Source organism: Dromaius novaehollandiae, chromosome 15 (genome assembly GCF_036370855.1).
Source record: "Dromaius novaehollandiae isolate bDroNov1 chromosome 15, bDroNov1.hap1, whole genome shotgun sequence".
NCBI classification, from domain to species: Eukaryota; Metazoa; Chordata; class Aves; order Casuariiformes; family Dromaiidae; genus Dromaius; species Dromaius novaehollandiae.
In genome coordinates this window covers 8969116-8996970 of record NC_088112.1, presented here as the reverse complement: position 1 = coordinate 8996970, position 27855 = coordinate 8969116, and the positions used below count along the sequence as shown (strand labels likewise).

The following is a 27855-nucleotide window of genomic DNA, read 5'->3' as shown; positions in this document are numbered from 1 at the left end:
GTAGCCATCTGAGCCCTGGGCACGTGCACCTTTTCAGCTCCATACCGTGAGAACAGCTCCAACGCACTCGCCCTGGTGCCGCCCCTTGGAGAAGTGTCCCGAGAGTCAGGCACAGGCGCCGAGGGCCTTCACAGCCCCACCGGGATGAATGCGTCCCCTCGCCCTGGCTCCTCGCCCGGCGCTCCGGGCCCCAGCAGCCCCCCTGGACAGACCGCGGGATGCCAGCACAGCTGCCTCCCCACCCCTGCTCCAGCCGGAGCCCGCTCTGCCCAGCACCAGGCCCGCGGGCGTTTTGGGAATCACTAGGGACCCACCCCAGCCACAGCAAAGCTATCGAAAATTCCCTGCTACCTTGACAGGCTCCTCTGGGAGCACATAAACTGCACACGAACAAGAAAGCCCATGGATCCAAGTAACATATGCAATTGGTTTTGCATTTATACAGTTTCAAGCTTATACGTTCAGGTTCACCTGCTTCTATCTACGTGTACGGAGCTGAAAGGCTCTTTGATAATGTTCCTTTCTCTTTCGGGAAAGGTTAAAGGCTTTCTTAAAGTTCCCGTGAGAGTGGTTCAGCCACTGGACCCTCCGTTCTTCCTAGAGGCAGTAATGCCGACCGAGTCCCCCCAGCAAAGTGCAGTCACGACCGCCCGGGGGGGACGGGCGGCTGGGGCATGGAGCGCTCTCCACACCACCCGCGATGCCTGCCCCGCTGAACAAGGGCTCGTGAGGGCCCCCGTCACCCCTCTGAAATTTGTCTTTCTGAAGATTTCACGTCTGATCGTGTGACCTACGACAATTTAAAGTGAGCTTTAGAAAGGGCAGGTAAGGATAAAAAAGATTAACATACAAGAAACCAGAGAATAATGTGGCATCTGAAAAGTAATTCCGCTGAACCTAATGCAGGGTAATTGCGAGAGCATAAATGCTAAAGGCAAGATTGGTTTTGTAAAAATATAATTTTATGGATTTACACAAACAATGACTTCAAGAAAAATGTTTGTCCATTTAGTTGCATGAAAAATAATTAGCTGGTTTAAGAGATTTTAGTTGTTTACAAAGAAAGAAAAAACATATTTTCAATGTTTTTGATTTCATGACAAAATCAGCAAATTAACAGACTGATCCTATCACTTAAAGCATGTCCTGCAAATAAATTCTTAGACATCATACAAGCATTTGTGTTGCCCAGAATGCCTTTGTGAATATATTTTCATAAGTACTGATGAGTCTTTGAGACACAAAGCATGTTAACATCCCAGCTCCCTTTTTTAAATTCCTGGTAGGTATTGTTTTTTTAATCATATCCCATCCACTGATTGACTTTCACAAAAACTGTTGCAATATCACAAGAGAAAATCACTGTAATTCCATTGTTTGCAACCAAAGCTAGATCTAATTATAATGAATTGTGAGGAGAAATCTTTAGTTCAAAAGGATTAGACATAATAGCTGAGCAGTAAAAGAAAAATGGATATTCACAATTACTTTAGCATTACAATGATTCGGTATATTAAAGCATTTTCTAGAAGAATTTTCTTCATAGTGAATAGGCACGTTGAAATTACTGATTTACACAAATAAGTGTTTTATTGTGTTATTTAAATAATTGAACTTCAAGCAATAATAAATTGCAGATTTCCAGAGCATTTCAGCCTTTGAGCTGTAGGTCACAAAGTAAACTCTGTAACCTGTAAAATGATCAGCATAGCACTGATGTTTTATTTTCTTACTGATGGGTTTTTCTCTAAACCCTTTTTGTATTCAGAAAATAGGTTTGTGGTAGAATGATTTTAAGATGATTTCTTTCACTTTTTTTTTCCTCTTTCCTTTTCCCTTTCCATCATCCTCCCTCTCTTTTGGGGACAAACACAAATTCAGGAATGATCTTTGAAGGTGATGACAACTTAATGATGATGGTGTGCATAGTGTAGGGATTGTTCATTTGAAATAATTCTGGATTTGCCTGGGGCATTTATATGCCCTAAATAATAAATGCATATGCCTTGGAGGTTGTTCTTGCACAGTTAAATCCCTTCAGTCTGTAACTGAAATGGCTAGCTTCTGAACAGTATGTCATTGCACAGCATTTCCAGTAGCTACTTATCTAGGATGCTGTTTTGTTGTGGGGAGGTGTCACTGTATTTGAATAGATATGATTGAAAGGCTGATTGGATGTAAGACGCACAAGGCTCCATAACAAGACTATCAGAGTCGCACAGCATTCATGGGAGCTAATAATACTCCAATCCACTCATATATCTGGTGTAAAAAGCAAACGAAACTAATTTAGCACCACCAAATTTAAAGAGACCTTACCAGTCAGCTTTGACTTTTAATTTTTCTATCAATGATAAATAAGAAATAAAAAGAAATAGAAATAAAAAGAAAATAGACCAGGTTGTTAAATGAAAATGTGCACAATATGTACGGACTTCTAATACTCTACGCACTACCTATGATTATATATACGTGCTCTAATTCCCTAATACAATCTTGTAACTTTGACAGCACATTCTCACAGAGGAACATAGTAGTATAATTTTTAGCACAGTAGTAATATTTATGTCTTTGTCATTATGATCTTTTGTTTAATAAATGTTAACCCTCCCTTTTTATTGTTAAACCAAATTCTTAATTGTAAATAGCATGTTTTAACATTGCCTTTTCAAACAAGGCATAATTGTCCTCATTCTGATGTACGTTATAGAAGCTATAAATACGCCACTTATCTCAAAAAATGATACAGCCTATTAAGTGAGTTCTTTGCTACTCTCAAGAAGACTGCATAATTAAGGCTAAAGAGCTGCAGGATAAAATTTATGTAATAATACTTCCTTCTTCTATCATGCCCTACATAGGAGAATCTTAAAGTATTTTTCAAGATTTAAGGCATAAAGTATCACAACACCCTTTGTGTGTCTCAATGCAAGTGCCTAGAAGTAATCATGAAACTCGTCAGCAAATTGTTACTCGTTTTCTCATATATAGCCCTAAGAAATGAGAAAACGGTCAAAAAACCTATGGGAATCGTGTTCTTGTTGGCTGTAGTTTATCATTTCTTCTTTCTTAACCTTGAGAATGTAAGTTTGAAGAGCAAGTAATCGGTCATATTGCTGTGGTAACAACCAGTCATACACGGTTGCTTCTATTCTCTGAGTGTATGAGTTAAAAAACCAGCTTTAATCCCTCACCCTCAGCAAAAGAAAACTCCCTAAAATGAGCTCACACCCTGCCTTTTCTGAGGACAGAGAGCAAAAACTATTTCAGCTTACTTAACATCTCTCCTCTTTATGCAAAATATAAAAAAATACAGGCAATAAAATATACAGCCAATTATTTCCTGCTGTTATCCAGTGATATTTATTTAAAAACAAAATAAAACAACAACTCTGAATCCTTCAAAGTATCCTTGTAGTTCAATAAAATTTTATTTCTTATATTACCACAGCAAACTATTTGACTGAAACAGAACTATTAAGAATAATCAAAAAAGGTAAAAAAATGTAAAGGAAAAAGTTAATGTCCTTGTTGTACAAATGCAGCAGTGATAACCAGGGTAATTTATGAGATCATTCTGTCACTCCTGCTATATTTGTTCTAGAGCTAAGGATTTTGGCACCATTTGTTGCTGTTTTGGGAAAAGCAAGAATATTACTGAATTTGAAGGAACCCAGCTACTTTTATTTTGCCTATTTTTTTTAAATCATAACTGTAAAAGCCATATGACTAGAATTAGCAGTATTGCAGAAATAAGCCCTAGATTTTCAATATGGATATAGGAAATGAAGAACTTGGCTGGGAGAATTTACTACTAGAAAATAGTGCAAATATTAAAAACTCACTACAGATCTGTAAGGCCAAGAATAAAAGTAAGAGAGGAAAAGATCAAACCTCTGAACACCACAACATGGAAACATGACATTTCTCCCCACCTGTGAACTGCTTCCAGTTATGTGCCAAGAGCAAATCCTACTGCTCCCCCAGAGAGAAGGCACCACAGAGACCTCTCACCCCACACAGGCTATGACAATTAGTTCACATTAGGACAGAGTCTCGTAAGCCAGGTGAATATTATTTCAGGGCTTGGTAATGACTAAGACTGTCAAGGTTTAACTTCCTACCAGCTGGCTGGTCTCAGATAACCCAGCTGGCACACCGTGAGTTGTGGCAGCCCCTGTTCTGCGTGGAGCAATGAATCATTTTATACTTGCGGTAGCTACTGCAGTTCCTGGCAGTTATGTTCTGAAACTACCCAATACAAAAGCAACGGCAAGCAGATATTCCCCTGCTGAGTTTGCCAGCTTCGGTGCCCACCTCTTCTTCATTAGGCTTCAGAATTAACCATATCCTGTAGACATATTTCTATGCTGATGAATTGGGAGGAAGAAACTCTCTACCTGCTCTCTCTCGCTGGCCCACTTCACTCATTGTTATGTCCTTAAAAGTTTAAAAAAGATTTGTGTTTCCTGGTGTGATAAGAGATTTTCTCTAGGGAAAATTTAAAATAAAAAATGAACAGTTCTGTGAGCAGAAGGAAGATTTCTCACAGATTTGCATCCATGATAGAATTCACTAGTGTTTAAGGAACATGTAAATGCCAATTTAAGCATTTTCTGCAGCTGAAGCATTTCTCATAGGTCATCTCTAGACAGTTTCTCTGGAGTCTAACTAGAACCAAATTCATGCCTTCCTGGGCAGACGGAGTGGCTGACGCAGTGGAAAGCAGTAAGGAAGCATCATCTGACGGTCCCTCCAATCTCTCTACCTGTCTTCTTGACACCTTTGCAGCTTCTGCCTTATGTTGAATGTGCTTACAATTGATCGATGTATTCAGAACTACAAACTAGGATGGCCTGAGAAAGTATAACCTTGATTACTCTTAGCGGAACAGGATAAAAAGCAATATGCTTCTCAAAATTTTAACAAAATGCTAAACAGCACCAGTTTTGAGGCTTATAAAAAAGATCCACTTAGTTTTTGTTTCATTGCTTACTAAATTTCCCAAGTCATGGTAATTCCAGACTCCAGATGGGACCCACACTCTAAGATTCAAAATATCCCAGTGAGAATTTGGGGAATTGTATTGAAATCAGGAAACAACTCAAATCTTCTGAGAGTTTTCAACCTAATATTTGTAGATTTAAGAAAGGCAATTATTTTATGCGGAGTTCAGATACATGTTGGATTTGGTGTGCAGAATTAAAGAAATAATAATTTTCTCATTTCAGTCACTGACAATCTGGACGGACATTCTCCAGCAGACCTGAGACCAAAAATTTTGCATAGGAAATGTTCACAAAGTAATCTTTCACTGTAGCTTGGGCTGATTTTCCCCATTTTCAGAGCTGCTAAAATTCTTAATTTACAGAGCCTGCACTTTGTAGGCTGGTTAAGTGAGGGTGCTTTATTACACCTGTACTAGCTAAACTCAAAGATAAATGTATGATACTTGTTAATATGATGATCTAAATGCAGTACCACAGTTACTGCCCAAGCACATGATTTCAAATTCTATACAAAGATAAATGGAAAGGAGAAAGTAGCCTTTTAGAAAAAGCAGTAAGGGCTCTTAATATTTTTAATAATAAAAAGCTGTAATTCTAATAATACATTTATCTAGGGAATAAAAATTTGGGGGATACAAGCTGTCTTTTTTGTTCTAGATATAATTTCTATGATAGTAGAATTTCTATCCAAGATCAAAGTTGCTAGTTCTTGGTAATACAACAAATAAATAAATTGTTTAATGTTGACAGTCACTTGGAGAACTTTGTTTACACGTGTTTTCACATCTTCAAACATTGACTTTGCTTTACTTAAAAAGGTATTCACATGGAGTTGTTAGGATCAAGAGATGGGGAGGAAACTACATCAACACTACATGTATTTTTCAATAACTACTGTCACTCATCTTCTTTTGAACTTATTCTACTACTAGAAATAATAAAATGCTTAGGATTCATCTTGCTGGGAACCTTTGGGATGCAACTTGAGAACAACACTGCTGTCATTTTCACAGTTCAAATCGGAAGTTATCAACAAAACTTGGAGTTCTCCCTGTCACTCTTCTGAAGGGCTTTAAATGCTCTCTTGGCTCTGGCTACTCCTTCTCTCCCACTCGCCGTATGTGCCTCTGAGTGGCAAAGTGCTCACAAGGGAAAGGTGCCAACAGATGCTGAAGCTGAACGGAGGCTGGCTGCTGGGCAGAGCTTGCCGAAGGGAGAGCATTGCTCTCACCTGACGGGGATGGTGGTTTCTCGAAGGAAACTGGATGGCAGTTCCACAGCCACATCCCTTCCAGGAAAGTCAGGGGCTCCTTCACAACAAATCCTGTTATGTTGGGTGTAAGAAGTTATCACTTGCAATCTTATTGCTTTACATGTTCGCTTTTAAGTACCCTGCTCTTTTGTGGCATCTGATTTTGCCTGATTTAGAATCTGTATCTGTGAAGCTAGCAAGCAAGATTATGAATGACTACTGTATTATTTCTGCATCTAACCCCTCATCTCAACCCTTAAGTCTTTTATGACAGCAGCCTCCACAGAAAGATAAATGCAAACCCCATTGGGTCACTATTTTGTGTGTATTAACCTCTTCTGATGCCTAGTCACAATTGCAACCTTATCTCCCTACGGAGTAAAAAACACAGTAGCTGCTCTTCTAAAAAACAATCTAGGACACACTCCAGACATCTAGATACCAGGATTTTCATATTCCTATGGACATATGTGAAGTGTTTGGTATGGCCTGCATGGTAAAGCTCTGTCCACAGCTTCCTAGCCACAGTTTTCAAAAAATGTTAAAAGTAGAAAGCCTTAAAAAGACATAACCCATGGGATTCACAGTGTTGTATCTTCAGCTTTTAAAAAAGAGGAAGAGATCACACTTTATGGCCTGAAAACACACAATGTGATCCTATTCACACTGTGATGTGGAATGGAGATTCCCAGGGGAATCTGTTTTGTAGTAGCTGCGAACGTTATCCTGGATGTGCCTATCTGAGAAATAAAAGTAGTCCAGATCCTCAAAGGTCTCCTTAAAAAGGGTGAGTCATTTAAATACCTTATAGGATTTGGACCTGAGTGATTACATACACCTGGAAGCTCTACCTTTATTCCTGTAAAGCTGGTTACTGAGTGACTAGAACTTGAAGTTGGTATCTGTAGTCTCAGGAGAAATTTTTACATCCTCAACTTGATCTGTTTGACTTGAAATGGTGACACTAGTTATAAATTATTCATGTTTCATTGCTATCTCTTTTGAGACATGATCTTCAAACTAAGCATCCTCTCCATCTCTATTCTTCCCTTCAGGCCTGTTGCATACAGGCCCATGGCTTCTCTCACTCTTGTTCTTGGTATTAACTATAATTTTAGAACATCATCTCATTGTTTGCCATTTTCATGATTTCTCTCTCACTGACGCCTTCTACCTTCTGAACTTTACATTTATTTACTATTTTAACCAAAACCTAGTTCTTTGTGCTTCTTTATTCCTTCTTGTTCTTTGATTTAAAAACCCATTTTTTTCCTTCTAAGAGCTGAAGAGATTCTGGGTTTGACAGATGCTTTTTCTTTCCTCCAACAATTTTGCTTTCCACCTAATGTCAATAATATCCTCCTAAAAAGCTCAAGAGCTTATAAATACACCCAAACACATTTGCCATCTCCTTTCTTAGCATATAAATAACTGTTCTGTTAGAGCTAGTTTCTTCCATTCAATTTCCTCACCAATCACACCTTAGACTATTTTGCAACACCTACTTTTGTCAGTGTATGTTTCTGCTGTTACGTTAGCTGTGACTGTGAACAAGATTAATTTGCACATTGCTGAAGGTTTGCACCTGGCTTCTGCAAGACAGAATGCTCAAGAAACCAGAAACAATTTGGAGTCTACCATCAGAGCAGACATTGTCCTCAGGCAAACCGAGAGCTAGAGAATGAGGATGCTGCTTGCCTCCTAAACATCAGGCCACAATAGCATTTTCTAGAGGAATGGCTTGAACTGGAAACAAATGAATTTGTGATTAAAAAAAAAAAGGTCCTAAAAAGGCATATACAATTCAGATGAAGGAAAAAAATCTATTCCACACTATTCTGCATTTCAAAACACATCCATTTTGGATTTAAAAATTTTCATAAGGTTACAGTACCTTTAGAAACATAATCCTCTACGTTCACTCTAAGGAATAGTAAAATTGCTTAAAAGTTTTAACCTAATTATGCTGTAGACACAATAGTTATATTAGGTAAGGATTTAATTTGGAAGAGAAGATACCAAATATTGAGTGTTTTGCATGATGGCAGTACCATGTATTGGGAAGCAAAGTGAGACAGGCAAATAAACGCAGAGCTGAGGTCGCTGCACAGGTTACGGGCACAAGTGGGACATTTCCTTGTCCCCGACAGCCTAAGAAATCAATGCCTCTAGCAGGCAGCTGCTTCAGAGGGGCAATCTCCACCAGTGCCCCTGTCTCAGGAAAAGGAAACGTTCATTTCACAGGGGAGTAACGTAGCCCTAGGTATAAGCAGACACAACCAATACCGGGCCTGTAAGCAGCAGTACCGATGCTGGCAACTCTGACAGCAGCTACGTTTGGCTACAGGGTCGGAACAGTGTCGTACGGCACTAGCAGACTGGGACAGAGCTCAGGCATTCCTGGTGCACCAACGGACTGGACTTGTTTGCAAATGGATAGTGAGAGCAGGAGCACATCACTATTGTAATTCAGAAAACATTGACAGCTACTTAACACTTCACTAATAGCTAAAAATGGGATACAATCCTCCTCCCTGATGCTCTCCCTTTGCCCCCTGCACACAGACACAGACATCTTCAACATTGCTTCACTCAAACAGCGGCTGTTTGCGTGCAAACTAAACCTTCGGGTGCACGGGCTAAAAACTGCAGAATCCACTGAATCAGCTGAAAAATGATTTGAGGTGCTGCAAGTGTGGCCCCATAAACTGATACTGGTACTGGACAAAGCCTTGAGCAGGGAGAGGTGCATAAACACCCAGAAACAGCCTCTCCAGATGTGTCCACAGCAGCACAGCTCAGAGCCATGCCGGGCTACATGTTTCGCTGCTGTTCAGCCTGCACAGAACACCATATTACCCCAGCTATACCACTTCCTTTATCCATGCTAATTCCTTCAGAGATAGCTTGAGTATATCTGCCCAATGCTACGCTGTGACACGTAGATGCTCTTAAATGCATCCTCCCAACTACAGTAAGGTGCAACTTTTCTGGTCAAAACTTTTCCCAATCCAAATTTTATTTGCAGCTGATTATTTTGGTTTCACAACAAAATCCTCATTAACAAATTCTGAACGCTGCAGGCTAAGTAGTGCCATTTCCTCCTGCTTTTCTTTAAGGGTTTTTCTTTTCTCTTTATTCTTTCATGTTAGTGCAGTGGTGCTGAGTGCTAAGAAGCCAGTGCTGAGACTGACAATTTGCTGTTTTGGTAATCAAGCTTTATCAAGCAAACTGAGTTAGCTGCTTCTCATTAATGCAGACGAATACTAACATAGGCACTGGAATTCCTACACAGTGGTACCAGAAAGTCTTAATCAAAAAGTTGGTGTTAGAAGACAGTTTAACAAAGTGTGTGAACATCCTCTCTCCCTGCCTACGTATCTGAGAATATTAGATGTTGTTCAAACACGGAGCAGGCACACAGTCCATGGAGCTTCCAGGGGAAGCAAAGAAGGCTTGGCAGAAGAAAAATCTCTTGCCGACAGCCCTACAGCTGTTCAGTGACAGAGCTGGGACTAGAACTCCGATATCTTGCCTGCTGCTCTAGTGTCCTAATCAGTAATCCATGCTGCTTCTTTGAGATATTTCTCGGCTATATTGTTTTTCAGGAAGCCAATTTATTTTTCAATATGTAACTTTGTTGGGTTCTTGTGCTAGAAGTCATCTTCTTTTACTGAGCTGCCCTAGCTCTCTGAAGTCCCCGACATTTGGTAGCTGATCACACTGAGCTCTGAAGAAAGCTAGTTTTGATCTGTACTACTTTTGCTCCTTGGTGTTTTGCCTTCCAGGATCTCATACCCGGGTGAGTTTTAGTCTTGTCTTGGTTACTCAGATTGGTTTCCTGGGGGCTTAAAACAAAATATTCACTGATGAAATCCTCTAAAATATTTAAAGGAAGCCAAAAATAAATGGAATTGAGGTCTTAAAAAAAAAAGAAAGAAAGAAAGAAAGAAAAGAATAGTGCTGGAAGTGGAGCAATAGAGCATGCTATATTCCTCCCGGCATCCCCCCGGCTCTTTGTTTACAGTGCTGCCTTTCTAGTGATGGCCCTGTGCATTTGGTGGAAGCGAGATGCTGGTGTTCTAACTGTACTTGCTTGTATAAAAATTTCTTCTGCTGGGAGGTTCAGGCAGTCTGAATCTGTAAAATCTGAAGCTTCCCTACAGAACTTTGCCTCCACGCATTCATGCCTTCTCTCTTCTGGAGAGAAAGTAGAAGAAAACATCAAGTTTTATTGCAGCCCCAGGTTATTTAATACTGGCTTTTGGCTCTGAAAATAACTGGAAACAAAGATCAAAGATTAAATGCATTGGACCCTCAGATTCCTCTTCTCTCAGAATAAAAGGCTTTCAGAGGAATTTCAGAATGACCTTTGCCATGCAAAGACAATTTAGAAAGATGTAAAAGCAAATCCAAGAAAGTGTTGTATGAACAGCCATAGTCCTGTGCAGCCACTTCAGCAACGAGAACGTGCACAAAGCTCATTTAACATAGTGCTAATTTCAGAGAGTGCTAACATGTTCGCAAGTCCATTGTTATTAAGATCAGAAACATGAAATTGCTTTTTTTTTATACTATGGAGTTCACCAAATGGGTTTAAATCTAATTTCCAACCACTGCAGAAATGTTGGGAAGTCTGCAAAAGGGTATGTAAACAACATGCAGGTTTTCCAGTTCAGCAAGTACTGGCAGCAGATCTGTCACCCAGATTCACCTGTGGACCTCAGAGTCCAGCTGCCTGATGTCAGCTGAACTGAGATGGGCACCTAGAAGGGAATTAGTCCGTGTCAGGAGGTCTGAGTTGCTCATTGGAAGTTGTCTGTCTCTCTTAATTGACCATTTTCTTCTAATTTTGTTACTGCAGGTACTTAATGTTAGCAGTGGTTAATATAGGCCTCAAAATGCTATCTTCTTTTATTCCATTCCCACTTTTTTACATCTTACACTACTTACTATTGCTAGAGTTCTCCATATTCCCTTTTCATGCAGCTCCTCCCCACAGCTGCCTAGGAAGCCCATATATACAGATCCATGCTTCAGTCTAAATGTTGTGATTTACCACCCCTGTAAAACCAAAATAACCACCATTCTGTGCCTTTTTTCCTTGCTGCAAACTATTGAAAATTTCAACATGATAAAATTTAAGGCTTTGACTATTTTTATTTCATGAAGTTTCATAACCCTGACAGTGTGGCTGACCTCGAGCACCAGGGATACGGCACAGTGCATATGCTTGGAAGTATGGTAACAAACCAGTCATCTCCAGTTCTCCCTGTGTCTATGAGCAGCCACAGTTGGATGCCACCAGGAAATGGATATGCCATCTGGATACCCTGAAGTGAATGAAATATGATGAAACAATATTTCTTGTTTACTCACACTGGTGATTTCGCTATAGCTCAAAACATTTAGGGTTATCATGATAGTAAGTCAAATATTCAAAACAAAGCAAGGACTTGCTTTAAACGTGCACAGAGCCCTTAGCTAGGTCCATTATTTTTTTTAAGAGGACTGCCTTTATTTAGGTATTCAGGCAACAACCAGACATCCAAAATAGCCAAGGACATGGGGAGCCTGACTGAGTCAGGCACAGCAAGATTTGCAACAGAACAGCACCCAGCTGGCTATGTTACTTGGAAATTCTGGCCCTCTGCTCTCACTTTACTTGAAATTTCTGTCATCCTCACATTTGCTTAACTATTTTCTCCAATATTATATTTATCACAGTAAGTCAAACATGTTATTTGGATAAAAAAGAAAAGCCCTAACTATTCCTAACCGCTCAGCGATGAGATGCAGGGCTTTCCTCCTGGGTTGAAGCTTCCTCGGGAGGAGGGGAACGGGAAGGGGAGCAGAAGGTTCTTTAATTTGCAGATTATTTACACACTGGAGCATAATGGTTCCCTCCCAGCAGTTGCAATCTATTACATCATGCTGCTGCCGCAGCTGAACACTAATCGCGCACACTAAAAATCCTCCTGTGCTTGCTAAAGCCAGTGTAGTAGCTTAGCTGCTTAAAAAAAAAAGGGGGGTAAGTTGTTTGTAATTATGCCACAACTAGAAAAATTTTAGAGGAAAATATACAGGGGCGTAAAGTTCACTTTCCCTTCCAATTTCACAGATGGAACATTAGAAACATATGCACTCAGTTTTCCCCCAAACCTCAATAAGTTTCCACATACTGATATTTTTCAGCAAAAAGAATTCTTATGGTGGATCTTGTCTCCATGAATTTGCAGAGAAGGTGGGAGCAACAATAATAGGCGGGAATTGCTGCCTAAGGCCATTACACTCTTTCCTGCTGTAATTAGCAACTAATGAGAATGGGAACATGTTCTGTCCAGTGAGCAGAGAAAACAACACTGCGCAGAATGAGTGGTCAAGGACCAAACCAAATCCAGAACCGTCGGCAGAAAGTTATGTCACACACAGAGACATTTCAGCTGCTTGGATAGCTGCAATGATTCATCGCATTTTGCAGGAGCTTCATCAGCTGGGGTTGTCATTTCACACAAACACAAACTAATAGCAGCCCCCTTCTCCCCGTTCCCGCAGGAAATCAAGGTGTCTGACGTCAGACGTGTTCACACACAGACGTACACGTGTTACTCTCTAAAAACAGAATAAAAGAGGAAATCTCCTTCCTCCTCCGCCCCCTCGCCGCTGCTGTACGATGTAGTTAGGATTCATCCTTTGGAATGTAAATTGAAAACCCGGCTTGCAGCTATCTGAATCCCAGAGATAATCTTATATAAATGGACTACAGTACAAGCTTTGTCAAAGTCTTAATGTCGTTTTACCTCATTACGTAATCGAGCTATAATCGTGGCTTAGAAATGGATATTTCAAGTGGGGCTGGAACGCCTTGGCCCGGCTGCGGCACTGTCTGGGGGCGATCGCCAGCAGCCTCGTCCCCCGCGCGGCACCCAGGTGTGCCGGGCACGCAGCAGGCCCAGCCGCCCGCTGCCCCCAGCCCGCGGCACGCCGGCAGCTACGGCGCCCTGGCAGGCCCGCCCCCGCTGCTCCCCAAAAGCTAAACACGCAGCGTGTTCTGTTTAGCCGCATGACTCCCTGTGATACAATGCTGGTATTTGGTTGCTAAACCTCAGAGGGAAAGAGACTGTTGGGTGTTTCTGAAAAGGAGGAGAGTTTTTTTTTTTTAATTGTCTAGTCATTATGCGGTTGAAAAATGGATGCAAGGACAAAAAATTGTGAAGGATGGCAACAAAGAAAAGGGCACGTGGCAAAGGATGAGATAATGAGCAGGTCTCATGGTCAGAGATGTGGGGGCGGTGCTGTGATTCTGCCTTTTCCCCACACTCTTTCCATTTCTCACTCTAGATATCAATAAATCTGATAAAATTTTGGCCACGCCTTTACAAAAATTCACTCATGTGCCCAAATGACCAAATAGTTTGGCTAAAAATGATTTTACTCTGATATATGTAAAAACACATTGCATTGGAGGAGCTAGTATTTACATCTCTTTCTATGATAAATGTCAAATCTTAGAAGCAGCATTTCGATAGTGCTGAACTAGACAGGCCTAAGTACTTTCTAATATCTGTTCAGAGAAAAAACATCAAAATGGGTCATTTCAGACTTTGTACAATCAAATCATTTGAATATATTAAATCTGAATCCTCACAGAAAATTGTGTGTTTAGAAAGGAGTATTTTGTTTTCCTTATACCATGACAACAGTGCAAGACATCTCACTGAGGAGGATTTTCAGGCATACCCAGTACCCTACCACGACAGTAAATGCCAGCACAACTCCAACTCCATACAGGTCCTGTCAAGGCAGGAAAAGAAATGGGGGGAAAAGGCCAAATGAAGATGCATCAAGACAAATACACAGCTCTTAAAAATGATTGTTCATGCCAGATTAGAGCTGTACTGCACAGTGTAGCCCCCCACAGTCTGACACCAGACTGACGTGGGCCCAGAAGTCTCGGAGCCAGTTGTCCTATTCTCCCCTTCTCCTGCCTTTCTGGGGAGGGAGTCATCTACACCCAGCTGCTGCTGAGCACAGCGTGCACCCAAACCCTGGTGCCATCACCTGTCTTGACATGAAACGGAAAAAGCTTTGTCCGTATTTTGCCGTTCCTAAATATCTTTCTCCACTAGTGGCAGTTGTTTGGTGACCCTGCTGCCCTCCAGTGTGCCACAAGCTTTCCAGCTAGGTATTACTTGCTATTACTAAATAGCTGTATAGAAAGGGCATCAAACAGGGCTTAAACACTCCCTGCTTTAAAGAAGAAAGATACTTCTTTAGGGATCCTATTTGCTGTGATTTTATAGTCAATACTGGAGTGGTAGGCTGGGATTTTTAAGAGATAGAGAGAATTAGAAGTTTGGCTAGATTCAGCAGGATTTCAGTACCTAGCTCCAGCTCAGATATGTAAGACACTGAACTAATTAATACACAGCAAGAAACAATTACATCAGTTCCAGAACGGTAACAGATATTACTCACATGTTCTAGAAATGTGAACATCTCACTGAGACAGTAAACTCTTGGATCACCTGATCACATGATTGAGACCTTCCAGTGCTGTTAAAATATTTTAAACATTTTTAGAAACAGTTTTGTTTTTTTCAAATTCTTCATGACCTGAGTGGCCTTCCTAATCACAGTATGAATGTGGTCTTCTCTTGTCTTTCTTTAATTTCAACTAAGTTTCATTTGGAGTGAAAGTTTAGTTAGTTTAGAATACTAACTGACAACTAATTTACAACTGTAGCTGCTAAGTTAAAGGAGTTATTTATAGAAACCCTGTGTTACTATTTTGATGGCATTTTCACGTACCATGACTAAAAATAAGAAAACACATCTTTTCCATTAAACTGCTACTTATACGTTCTTTCTTAAAAAACACAGTGTGAACAGGGTTCTCTGCATAACAGAAGATGAAACCTTTGTCTATATTAACAGTAAAGGAGAGAGAGAACAAGGATGTACCTATTAGTTATTTATGAGGAAAAGAAGATGAATTCTGCTGCCACTGTTGTTCTCATTAAAAATTTAGGTAGCTTATACTCATTATGTGTAGTGCAAAGGTGATAATACTTTGGTAATATTTCTATCATACAGGAGCTGGATTTATTCTCACAACTGCTCCTATGCTAATATGGCCATAGAAGTCAGTTATGGCCTTTGAGTGTTTGTATAAATCAATATGGGGAATTATCCTAGAAAACAAAGATTCTACTGTGGCATTAATTTTTTATTTGCTGTTTGCTTATCTAGACAGATGAGCTGAACAGGGTTTTCCACACAGAACAAGTCATTTTTTAATGTATTTGTTTATATTAGTTAATTTGGAGAAAAGGTTCCATTTCTAGCTATATTTTCATATGGTTCTCCAAGCAAACCTTTTAAAAGTTCTTGACTGTTTGCTCTTTTGTGGTTTTCTGTTTAAAATTAGGAGAGAAAAAAACCTGTTGGCAATGTGGACAGCTGGTGCGTGTCTGGGTCTGCATGCACCATGTGGCTGCTATTGGCTGCGCTAACAAAATTATGCCTACTAGTTACCATATAGGCAGTGACCTACATTAATCCCAGTTGCTAGTCATTTGATCAGTCCTTAAAGAACAAGTGATAGCCTGTATGGAAAACTTGGGGACAGTCTGGCTCATACATGACTGACTTCCTCTTTTCTTTCGTGGCAGTTCCCAGCTCTGCCATTCTGACATCTTTCACACTATTAAAGGATAGCAGAAATACTCAAGGTAACCAAATACCCAAGGAAAATCTTGTTCAGACCCTGGGATAGAACATGGCCAGTTATGGTGGGAGAAGAGCCCATACACTGCCGGCAGCACAAGGCGAGGAGCATGGAGCTACCGCATTTCAGCACACAGAGGACTTCTGGGGAATTGAGGTAGCAGCCAGTCTAACAGAGCAATGGAGTCTGAGAAGAACCGAACCACCAACATCACGAACCTCTACAGCGTGAGCATCCACCCACTTTTGTGAAGGGCATCTGCCCTCCACAGGGGCAGGTAGCTTGCTAAGAAACAGAAATAGCATGGGACTAGTCAGGACACAGTTGTTTCTTATAAATGCTCATAAGCTTCCTTTGTCTATGCACAAATTGGTTGTTTTCAGAAAGTTCTAACTTAGCCACACCTGGGTATATTTTCACCAAAAGGCCAACATGTAAATAGACGAGCACTTCACCTAACTTCACTTCCCTGTTCCAAACTCCATCTAGTTAACAGAAATGAAATGATGAATTTTATCCGCTTCAAAATTCTGACAATGAACTGCAATGATACATATGAATAAAATTAAACTTGGCCAGGTGACCAACATGTAATTCTTAAAGCTATTCTGGAGTTATTTTTAAATATAGCAGTGTTTAAGCAACAGAAAAGAGAATCTTATAATAGTATGTGTGAGACAATCTCAGCTATAGGTGTTGCTACATGAACTATAATTAAGGCACCAATTTCCTGTGATGTTAGAAAGCTGTTCTTTTCTCTAGCATTTGTACCAGCTTCCAAATCACTTCTGAGTACAGATTAGAGGCTTGTTTCCCCAGTACCTCACACTTTGCATAGTCACTTAAACATGCATAAAAAGAGTACTAATGGGTATAATTTCCCATTTGCTTCACACACGTATAAATGATTCCACAACCAGGAAGCAATGAAGAATCACACCCACTGTGCTGATTAAATGAGTTAAGTGCAATGTACATCCCCCTGGCTATACTTCCTGGCACTACTAATTCCTTCTATTGAACCTTTGGGACTTAGGCCAGGACATAGAGACAGATGGTTCCTCAGATCAGGAATTCCCTTCCTGATCTAACAGAGCCTGAATCCTGGTATTCAAACACACAGCTTAGTATATGATGCAGTAGGAAGCACTTCCCAAGCTCCAAAGTTAGTACAGACTTCTTTGATGCTGTGTAAATTAGGATGGCACAGCATCTTAATTTTAGAATGGCACAGCACAGGTTTGAAATAAACCCTTTTGTAATGGCTTGCTAGAGTCATGATGACTGGATACAGACAGTATGCATCTCCTTTTCAAAAATACCTCCTACTCTGCAAGAAGTGATTTAAGGCCTGTGCACTTTTCTGTGTGTAGCAGAGGTTATTGCTACCAAGAGAAATCTTCAACTTCCCATTCAGAGTAGCAGTTTAAGAGGCTGTTTCTCAACTCATAATCTTGCCCTGGGTCTCCTGATTTTCAGAATATAATTGGTGGGAATTTGCATCCAGCAGAAAGCATGATATGAGTATTTATATAAAAGGGCAAGCATAATCTGGTTACCATTTTCCCAAGGGACTGCATTCCAACAACACCATGCTGAAGAAACTGATTGATTATCATATCTTCAGACAGAGAAGACTATATCTATCTAAATATATCTACAGAGATGAATAAAGATGAATAGAATATATATTATACATATGAAATCTTAATGTATTATTAAGGAATAGTTATTTTGCTTTTCCTCAAATAAGATTATTTTTTCCAGGGAAATTTTGTTTTTCTTTGAGAATAATTTGAACTGATTTGATTTATTTCATATTTGCATTAAGAATGAGTATTCTCAATGTAAATAAAATCTGGAAATTATTGAGGTATTGTTTTATACACTTATATAGTAACTATACATAACACAGAATGGGCAAGGCAGAGCATGGAAGTAAGATCTCTGGTAAAAGGCCAAATAATCTAAAATCTTCTAATTAGGGTGCCTAATGTTAATGTATGTTGTCTTACTCACAGATATACTGCCAGGTTGCATTATCATTCATTTCTAGAAAAACCCAAACATATGTTAGTCCCCAAACAGCAATCTGGCAGTGCTGAGGAGCCTCCTTGCTACGTTAGACAATACTGGGTAAACAAGAGCCAGAGATCAGGGAAAGGGGACAAAGTGATAATGAAAAGATTAGCAATTTACCAAGTGAGAGCTAGTGACTGACACTGTGGTGAAGATCGTCTGGTCATTTTTGACTAAAGCAATGTCTTAGTTTGACAGCTTCATACAGGCATCACACCAGGAGTGCAATTCGCCTCAGGCACAGAGATAATCTGAAAGTAATAGACAGAGTGTATTTAAGCTGGTCCCAGCTGAAGAGCAGAAAAGTTCATGAATAAAGTCAGAAAACAAATGTAGATAAACACGGCTAGGGAAAGATTCTCTAACAGAGGTAATGGATTTCACTCATGAAAAGTAGGATTAAAACAAAGTACCGTCTAGTCCATGCTCTCTAGTGCACTTAATGCATTTTATGTTTTGGATGTGCATTTTATGACAACCGGCATTAGGTCCTGAATTGCACATCTTCAGTCTTGCATTAACTTGTATACTTCTATAGTATTATGTGTTTGATTATTTCCAGAGTGCTTTTCTTATCAAAATCCCATACAGTTAAAATACCTGTAGTCATCCCACTCCAACGTCACTTACAGAAACTAGGAAACACCTGGCAACCTTTCCCTAGAGTATTCCACCGCTTCAGTCCTGTTTTTCCATTTGCTTTATTTAAGATTGCTTATATCACTTCAAGCCTGGGAGAGATATTCAGTACATTACAGAATTACTGGCTTGCCTTGTTACACCATTTCCTATTTATGCTTGTTATTCTTACCTTACCTTGAGAAATCATTTTATCTTAATTTGAGAAAATCATCAGTGGGCCCCACATCCCAAACTCCCAAGGAAACAAACAAACAAAAAACCTCTCTGTGGAATTAATATTATCCCTTTCTTCAGTAAGAACCTCTGAAATAGCAGAATTCATAACACAACAGAGTGTTTACAGTACCAATAGACCTTTGGATCTGAAGGCAACATGTAATTCAGAATTTATGTATCCTCAAATGATTCCTCAGACTGGTCAACTCCACACTGCCTGACAAGCTACGTTGGACATTTAAGTTTTGACTTCCTCTGATTTAACTTCTGCATTAGTAGAAACCTTAAAGCCCATTAGAGTTTACCTGGTTTCTCTTTATTTCCTTGAGAGTCCAGTCAAGTGTTGACTGCCATGAGAAGTAGGGTCTGGCAGGATACTTCTGTGGGCATTGTCTATAAACATCAGGAGCTGATATAAAGTGTTTCCTGTGGAAATCTCTGGAGTATTGGGGGGGGGGGGGGTTAAGCATATATCCATTAGAAAAGAAAGGATAATTACTGTATTAAAAGTAGAATGATATATCGCTATGAATGCAATGACAATAGCAAAACCCATCATCTCAACCAGGTCATTCCAACAGCATGGGATAATTCTCTCTGAAAAGTCAAAGTATGGTTTGGGCATCTGATTCATGTGCAGTTCAGAAGATTACTGAGGAATCTATATTTCTTATGTAGTCCATGGAGAAAGATGCATCTCTTTGGGTGCTGGACAGACACCTATGTGGAATAATTTAACTTTATTAACAGAGAAGACACAGATATTCTTCTTCGTATCTACATGTCATCAAGAGTCCTCAGTATATAGTAAAAGGAATTCTTATTCAGGTCCTCTTACACTATGTAGGTTACTGTAGAGATCCTCCACAGATTGTAAGGTCAGAAAACATTATTTGCATTTTACAAATGGTAGTTATACTACTTTTATGTAATGGTGACTGTGTTACTTTCACCCAAAGGTAAATTCTTGAAGTTAAAAGCAAAATTTCCATTAATAACTAGCAATTTGAGATTTGAATTGAACCTAGGTATTACTTTTAGTTAGCTGTCCTGTTGTGGTCATCCCTTGAACCTCCAATAGCAATAACAGTCCTGATGTGTCTGCAGTTACAGAAATATCCTTTCAGATTGCCCTTGAGGGTGAACTTCAACTGCTGTTGACTCAGTTCTGCTGAAATAGGGTCTTCTGTTTTTTTTTCTCCCAGAAGATTGGTACGGGTGGCTGAGAACTAAGCTGCTTCAACTGCAATCTTACAACTTCAAAAACTAAATAAGTTCCTTAGAAATACAGGAAGGAGCAATGACATTTGTGAGAGGTGAACAAAATCTAGAACAATTACATCACTTTTAAACTTTCTGGAACATGTTGGCAGAGACATGCTATTTCTAAATACTTACAGTTAAGATGACCAGTATCAAAAAACAAAACAAAACAAAACAAAACAAAAACAAACAAACAAAAAAACCAGAAGGAACTGTATTCAGTGAGCTATAAAACACTTCCACCTGGAGTGTCTCCAGCTTGTGCAACAAATACTCTGTGACAGGGCACGGGTTTCTCTCTATGGAAGTGCGCTAGGCACTGAAGTGCACCACTGCCATGACAGTGACAACTCCAGGTAATGTTTCATTGCTGCTGAATGGATCAAGGACTGACCAAGTTTGTTAACATTTTAAAAGCTCTTATGTATTACATTTTGAAAAAAATGTATTTTTTTTAATAAGGCATAAAATATTTTTAAAATGTTATTGTAATAGCTTACGATATAAAACACTACTTGCATTAAGGGGAAAATCCAAAGACATGTCCATGGTTTTCTAGAGAAAACTTGATAAAAACAGTGTTTGTGAAGGTGGTCTATGAAATGGAAAGACTGTTTGAGGCTACTGTATATATATATATATATATACATCTGCTATTCACACCCCCATTTGGCTTGGGTCACATACATTGCTATTGAAGAAGCAGTCTCTTCATGAGGTCTTCACAGTATGCCCTGGTCTAGGTTAGCTGGATTTATCTGTTCATCTCAGCACAGATACTGTTTTGTATTTGGCTCTAATATCTATAAGCAACAGTGCCGGCTTGGGTACTACATCCTGATATTTTCTGTTCCTTTGAATGGAAGATTCTAGAAGATGAGAGTGCTAGAATGACCAAAACTGTTGGCCAGAAAGACCAGTCCCAGTGTAGGACCAAAAATGTGGCCTAAAAACACTAAAGAAGTAGTTACCTAGGATCTGATATATCAGCTCAGCTACTCCAGAGGACAGTCTACAGCAGTTTCATCAGCTTCAGAAAAAGAAGCAGGAGCAGAAAGCAAACAGATGAATCTTTTGTACCTTTTCATATTCTCATATACGTTTTGATTTATATTTCATCTCTTTCTTCTGGCATTTTTTTCTCTCATTAAAGAAACAGAATAACTCTGAGCATGAAAAAGGCTTTCTCCTAGAGACTGTTTGCTTTGATGTAGTGTAGATACTGCTTTAAGTAATTTCTACCATAATATAGCAGAGACAAAGCCAATTTTGAAATACCAAGGCTATTAATAGTACATATCAAGGTGAATCAATAAAGGAATTAATTCCCAAAATTGACAAAATAATTATTTTCCAGAAAGTTAATACATGATCCACAGAGATGAAGAATAATTCATACTGTAACATTACAGGTTCAGTTGTATGGTATTCCTAATCAATATTTTGGTGTATATATATGACATACACATATAATGCAAACACATCTGTAAATTAAGGGAAGAATCAGACTGTAGTTATTAAGATAGGTTGCTCACATTCAGTAATACCTACTTTATAGACTGCACATATATCATTAAGTTTTAAGTGTTTGATAATAACATAATATAATTAAATTACAAACAAGTTAATGCATGGGGTATGGACATTTGCACTGAAAAAACAGAATAGCAAAAAAAGCACCAACTGAAAAATGATGTCCAAAGTTGTTTTTTGTGGCCAAGTTCAAAGGGGTTATTCTGGGAAAATTAAGATTTTAACTATGTCTGAAAACATAGAACTCTATACCAAGTAAAGGTACTGATCTAAGCAAAACGCACATTAGCCACAGAGTCTCTCTGATCTTTCCAAGAAAATATCTAGATTTGCAAACTCTCTTCTGTCTCAGTTCAGGACTGCTCTGGACTGCACTGCACAGACTTGGAATGAAGTTTTCTGTAGCCTGGAGTTCTGCAGTTCTTTGGGAATCAGGATTTCCCAGGATAGCTATAACCTGAAGTAAAGATGAGATCTCTTTTTGTTCAGAAAAAAAAAAAAAATCAAAAACGGAACCTTTGCTCTACTCCTCAATACAGCTAGAATTACTTAATAGTTTGACAGGAAAAAAGAATTTGGAAATAGAATCACAGAAGCATTGAACGGGAATGAGGTGGAAGACACTCCAGAGTAACATACAGCCTGGTCCCTGGGCACTTTCTTGGGAAATGTGGGGTTTAAATTCTCTTAGAGGAGACAGTAAAACAGGAGATCTGTAGACCAATCAAAAATTAATTACTGACACAGGCCTGCCCTGAAGAATAGCTGAGGACATAAATAATTGAGAAAGTACAACTGAAAGCATGCATTATTTGCGAGCAGCAGCAGAGCAGCAGAGGCAGCATGGGGAGAAGAGGTTTGCTGGACCACCACCAGGCACTCAGTTGCCATAGCAGGACTATACTAGGCATTTGCAAGTTATGAGGAATGACTTGGTAAGAAAGCAGCCTGCTGCACTATGTTGTGCTATGCAAGAGAAACTGGAGTTCAAGTCATCTAAATGAACCTGCAAGAGTGTTTACTTTCGCAGTGTGGAAAACCCACCAGCTCTGGAGCTATACCAGCTCTGAAGAAGGAACATGCCTATATTTGCCTTCCGTACATCTGGTGAAAAAGTCTAATATACACAGCTCAAAAACAGAATGTACCCTAGTTAACATCTATAAAGTCCATAGGGGTTTTAACACAGTGTTCTGTCTCTGTATGTTTTTATTTTACAGGCGACTACGTAGTCATGTCCGTCTACTTTAACCTGAGCAGGAGAATGGGTTATTTCACTATTCAGACTTACATTCCCTGCACACTTATTGTTGTGTTGTCCTGGGTCTCCTTCTGGATTAACAAGGATGCCGTTCCAGCTAGAACATCACTGGGTGAGTTGTATCTCCCTGCTTTTATTCAAGCATCATGACAGAATTGACACCTCTGCAGATCACCAGTTTGTAAATGTGAGACATTTAATTTCACATGAGTTCTTATCACTTACATTGATGTATTCATTTTCAAGGTATAACATAATCTAAACAATATTTGCATCCCTTCCTTTTTACTACGTTGGATCCGAACTCTGTATATTGTAGATTGGCTGCAATAAAAATTAGTTTCTTTGCTGATGACAGGAGTACTTTTTCTAGAAATCAAAAAGATGAGGAACGTTTCTAGATCTAGGGGCAGGGACATCTTGGTTTTATTTGCTCTATTTCCACATCATGGTGACCAGCAACACAAATGAAATCAATACGAAGAAGGATTCAATCTTTCTGTCTTTGTGACACAGGGGTAGAAAGGGGACAGTACAGTACCCTGACTTCTACTTTAGGGACCATAGGTCAAATATAGCCTTCAGATCATGAAAATCAACTGAATTTGGTGGTATTATCTGAATTCCTGTACCATGTTGTCATGAATGTGACATGCAGTTAATCAGAATTAGCAATTTCTATACAATTAGCAATTCTTCCACAAATAAACTAAAAGAGAGACCAAACTAAGTTTGCTTGTGGAAAGCAGCTGTAGCCACAGCAGAATTAGCAAAGTAGATTCATGTGACTGCAGAAACAGTTAAAAAAACACTTGATTTTCTACTCCTACATTAAATCCATGTGAATGAGAATCATTTTAGTTTTACTCCTGCATTTTCATCTCTTCACAGAACTACAATACAGAGCACGAGAGTGTAAAATGAGAAACAACACTCTCATTCCAGAGCTTCTTTGAAAGAAACACAGGACTAGAGAGCCACTGATTTCCACAGCAGAATGCTTTGAGTGTTTAATTACCATTTTTCCACTCCTCCTCCAAAAAGAGGTTATAAAAACTGCTATAAAAAAGTAAAAAAATTAATAAATGTATGCAACTGTTATTTTTAATTTTACTTAGATGTACAGTACAGACATCTCTATTGAGAGCTAGTCTATTTGCACCACTGAGGAAGTAAAGGGGCCAAAAAATCAGTGGTATGAAATTTGTCATGTATAAATGTGATGGATTTTAGCTGTTCTGATGCATTTTTAACATTCTTCATAAGACAATACAGGGAATAATGCTCTGAGAGGAGAAGGGACGGCAAGGCATGGAATAGTGCTTCTCAGTTAAAGAAGTGGCATACCTGCAATCACATACACATTTCTTCCTGCAGTTCCAGCTAAATTAAGCTAAATTTCTCAAGAATTCTCATGAATTTCTCTCATGTAATACCTGCAAATGTGTGTCTTACTGATAGAAATAAAGGAAACTGATCCCAATAGCACAAAAGGTTTAAGGAGATTAGGCTTCAGATTACTTTGAAGAATGGACTAAAATGCTAGGCATATTTTTATTGTCTTGGCACTGTGGTTTTCTTCCTCTGACACAACAAGTTCTCTTCTTTCTCAGTCTAAATTAAATTAAGTCCCTAAACTAAAGGACTCCTAAAACCAAACTAAAAAACTTAATTAAAACTCAATTAAACTCCTTTCTTAGAATCACGATCCTTCTAATCAAAGTGTCCTGCAAGGGCAGCCCTTGCACTGACCATGCAAAGGTGGTTCATACTCCCTCTTATTCCCTGGAGCTCTCATTTAATCCGCAATGTACTGCTTGGGATATGCTTTTTAACATCCTTGCTATATGTCAGAGCTCCAGGCATCCTTCAAAATCAGTCAGTGTGAGATAATTGACAAAATTACTTTGTTACCTGAAGTAATAATATTTCTGTTGTTTTCTGTCTATCTACCAGGTATCACAACTGTCCTGACAATGACCACTCTAAGTACAATTGCTCGTAAATCTCTTCCAAAAGTCTCCTATGTGACAGCAATGGATCTTTTTGTGTCAGTTTGCTTTATTTTTGTTTTCTCTGCACTGGTGGAGTATGGAACTTTGCACTACTTTGTCAGCAACAGAAAGCCAAGCAAGGATAAAGACAAAAAGAAGAAAAATCCAGTATGTATCTTTTTTACCATCACAGTATAAAACTTGGTTAGGTTTTATGAGAGAACATTTAAATCCCACTTTATGCTTATATTATTTTAGACTTTGCTATTACATATATATTCTTCTTTGGTATTAATAGAAATGCAAACATTCACCTTGAGAATGAAAAGCTCATTTATTACAGTTGTCTGGATGCCAGAGAAACTAATTTCTTAGAATCAGGATCCTTCTAACCAAAGTGTTCTGCAAATCACAACTACCCCCCAAATCAGTATTTATGTTGCAGACAGAGCTCTTCCTGTGACCTTTCTAGCAGAACCGTCAGTTTGTCTTAGCTTTGGCGATATTCTCTGCCTTTAACGGGATGTCTGTATTACTGACTTGATTCTGTTCTTCTTATTATCAGGGCTACAGTTAATCTTTTATATTCAAACTACGGCATGTGCTTTTTCTAATTCCCCCTTAAGCATCTGTTTCCTTCTCATTGTTTCCTTATCTTCTTTTTCTTGTGTTCTCTCCTCTTTTATCTGTTTCTCTCCCTTAGAAAGTGATTTGGTTAGCAGTTTGCAATGTTACTTCTGAGTACACAATAATAAAAAGTATCTGTAACAGCCACAATAAGGGATCCTGGAAACAGCCTCTACAGAAGCTGGGAGGTTTGCCCAGACAGGGAAAAAGGTTGTTGCCTATTTAGTCCCGGACAGACTTCTCCTTGCCTTTCGCAACTGAGCTGAAAATTCTGTTGTCCACAATCTGTGGGTGGGTTGAAAAGAATTAGTGTAAAATACTAGAGGGGATAAGTAGTAGTGAAATCTTTCAAAAATCAAACGTGCCTGTGCAAAATGTGAAGGACACAAGTGTTTTATATTTGTAGAGAGCATTTTCAAATCCATTTCAGGCACCAAAGAAACAATACAGACACTTGGATTTGCTCTCCTAAAATATTCAAGGACTTTTCACAATATTAGCAGAAAAGAACAAATATAGAGAAATGTATTAATTAGAGAACATTTTATTACATACTATTCTTACTTCATCTTTAAAAGACTGTCGAGAAGCACATTCTAAAAAAATAATAGATGTGCTTTACAGTGACTAAACAGCCAGAAAGTCACCCATGAGGTTATAGAGGAAGAATTCTCATCTAACTTTAGATATGTTAAAGTTGGATTTTATCATAGGCATCTCTTCTGGTCAATAGAAAGAAACAGGTACTTCTGGAGGGTGATTCATCTTGGACTTTTGAGGATGAGATAAATAACCCTCTTTGTGCACCTATGTCTTTCACTAGCAATAAAAGGATAATTATCTCAAGTTTAGATGTCCCACCTAGAGATGCCCATATTAGCATAGATTACTTGTATTTTACATTATTATCTGTGAACTTCTGGGGGTAAACAGAAATCTAAATAATGGCCTGGATCCTAAATCCAGAGTCTAGACAACTTAAGAGTGTTGAAGACTCTATCTACAGCAAAAAGAATTTGGTTTTAAATGTGTATTCATAAAATGTGAATGGTCTCCTCTTTCAAAACAGTCCAACATAAAAGATTAGAATACCCAGAGAATATGAAAAGAAGTTTGATATCTTACGCCTTCAGCCCAAATGTAGTTACAAGAAAGTGAGAAGACAAAAATGTGTTTTTTATATTATTAGATACTTGTGTAAATGACTATTACCCCACCCTTTCTATAAATTTAGACCTTTTAGACTTACTATGTTTTAGAAACATATTTTTAATTTACATTATTTTTGTCTCTTTCTTTCTTTCTTTAATTTAAAAAACCCTCTGATTCTCTTTTCTGTCTACAAAATGAAAGCTTCTTCGGATGTTTTCCTTCAAGGTATAATGTTTTTTGGAATGGAAATTCACTGCATGCGACTGCTGAATTTAACTATTAGAGCTTATATGAGAGTGTTGTTGTTGTTTTTTTAGCTAGACACCTAAGCATTCTACTCGAGGTAACTTCCTAATTAAGTAGAATGGTTATATATTTCTGAACAGTTTGTAGAGTTGATTCAGCAGCCCAAATATTGATTCACTATGGTTTTGAACTTAGCCTAAGTTCAAGAGTGATCAACATTATTGGATCGCATGAATTAAGAGAGTTTAATATGTTCAAAACATTTGTGCTTCTCTCTTTCTCAATTGCCCATGGGATCCAATGCCATCAGCTACAACAGAAACCTGCAATACACCCTTTTATAACTCATCTCTAAGCCTTCTTCTTAACCTTCATGATTTTGTTCGAAATTACAAAACCAAATCTATTCTGATGTTGACCTGAACAAAATTCAATGTCATCATCTCAAATGCTATTCCTTATGCAAGAGTCAGAGTTTTGAAAGGGTTTAAGATGCATACATTTTTAATGCTGTCATTGGATCAGCACACTCTTAGCAAATTAGCAAATATATCTAGCTATGTTATACATTTGAATCTTATCTTCATTCAGAAATGCAGAGATTTTGTTCTAATTATATATATATATATATATATATATAAAAGAAAGTCAATAAATTTGCATACTCTTGAGATGGATTTGTTATTTTACCATAATAACTATCAGCCAGAAATTCTGAAGCCTGTCTTTCTGTCATCCCAGTGTTCACCAAGTGCTCAAATGCACTTTAAATGCTTAATTTGCTCAACTCATTCCAAACATACATATATATATACAGTTACTATAAAAAACTTGGAGCAACCATCTAGTTG

General features: G+C 38.7%; 1 protein-coding gene across 2 annotated transcripts in view; it reads left to right on the top strand.

The window, feature by feature from the left end:
• GABRG2 (gamma-aminobutyric acid type A receptor subunit gamma2) overlaps nucleotides 1-27855 on the top strand; it is a 73789-nt gene that overhangs the window by 43371 nt on the left and 2563 nt on the right. Inside the window, exons 7-9 of one of the 2 annotated variants that reach the window (XM_026117506.2) lie at nucleotides 22945-23097; nucleotides 24942-25147; nucleotides 26960-26983. In XM_026117506.2, the coding sequence (XP_025973291.1) occupies nucleotides 22945-23097; nucleotides 24942-25147; nucleotides 26960-26983 (383 nt within the window). The remainder of the gene's footprint in view (nucleotides 1-22944; nucleotides 23098-24941; nucleotides 25148-26959; nucleotides 26984-27855) is intronic. The other variant, XM_026117515.2, reaches the window with a different exon arrangement.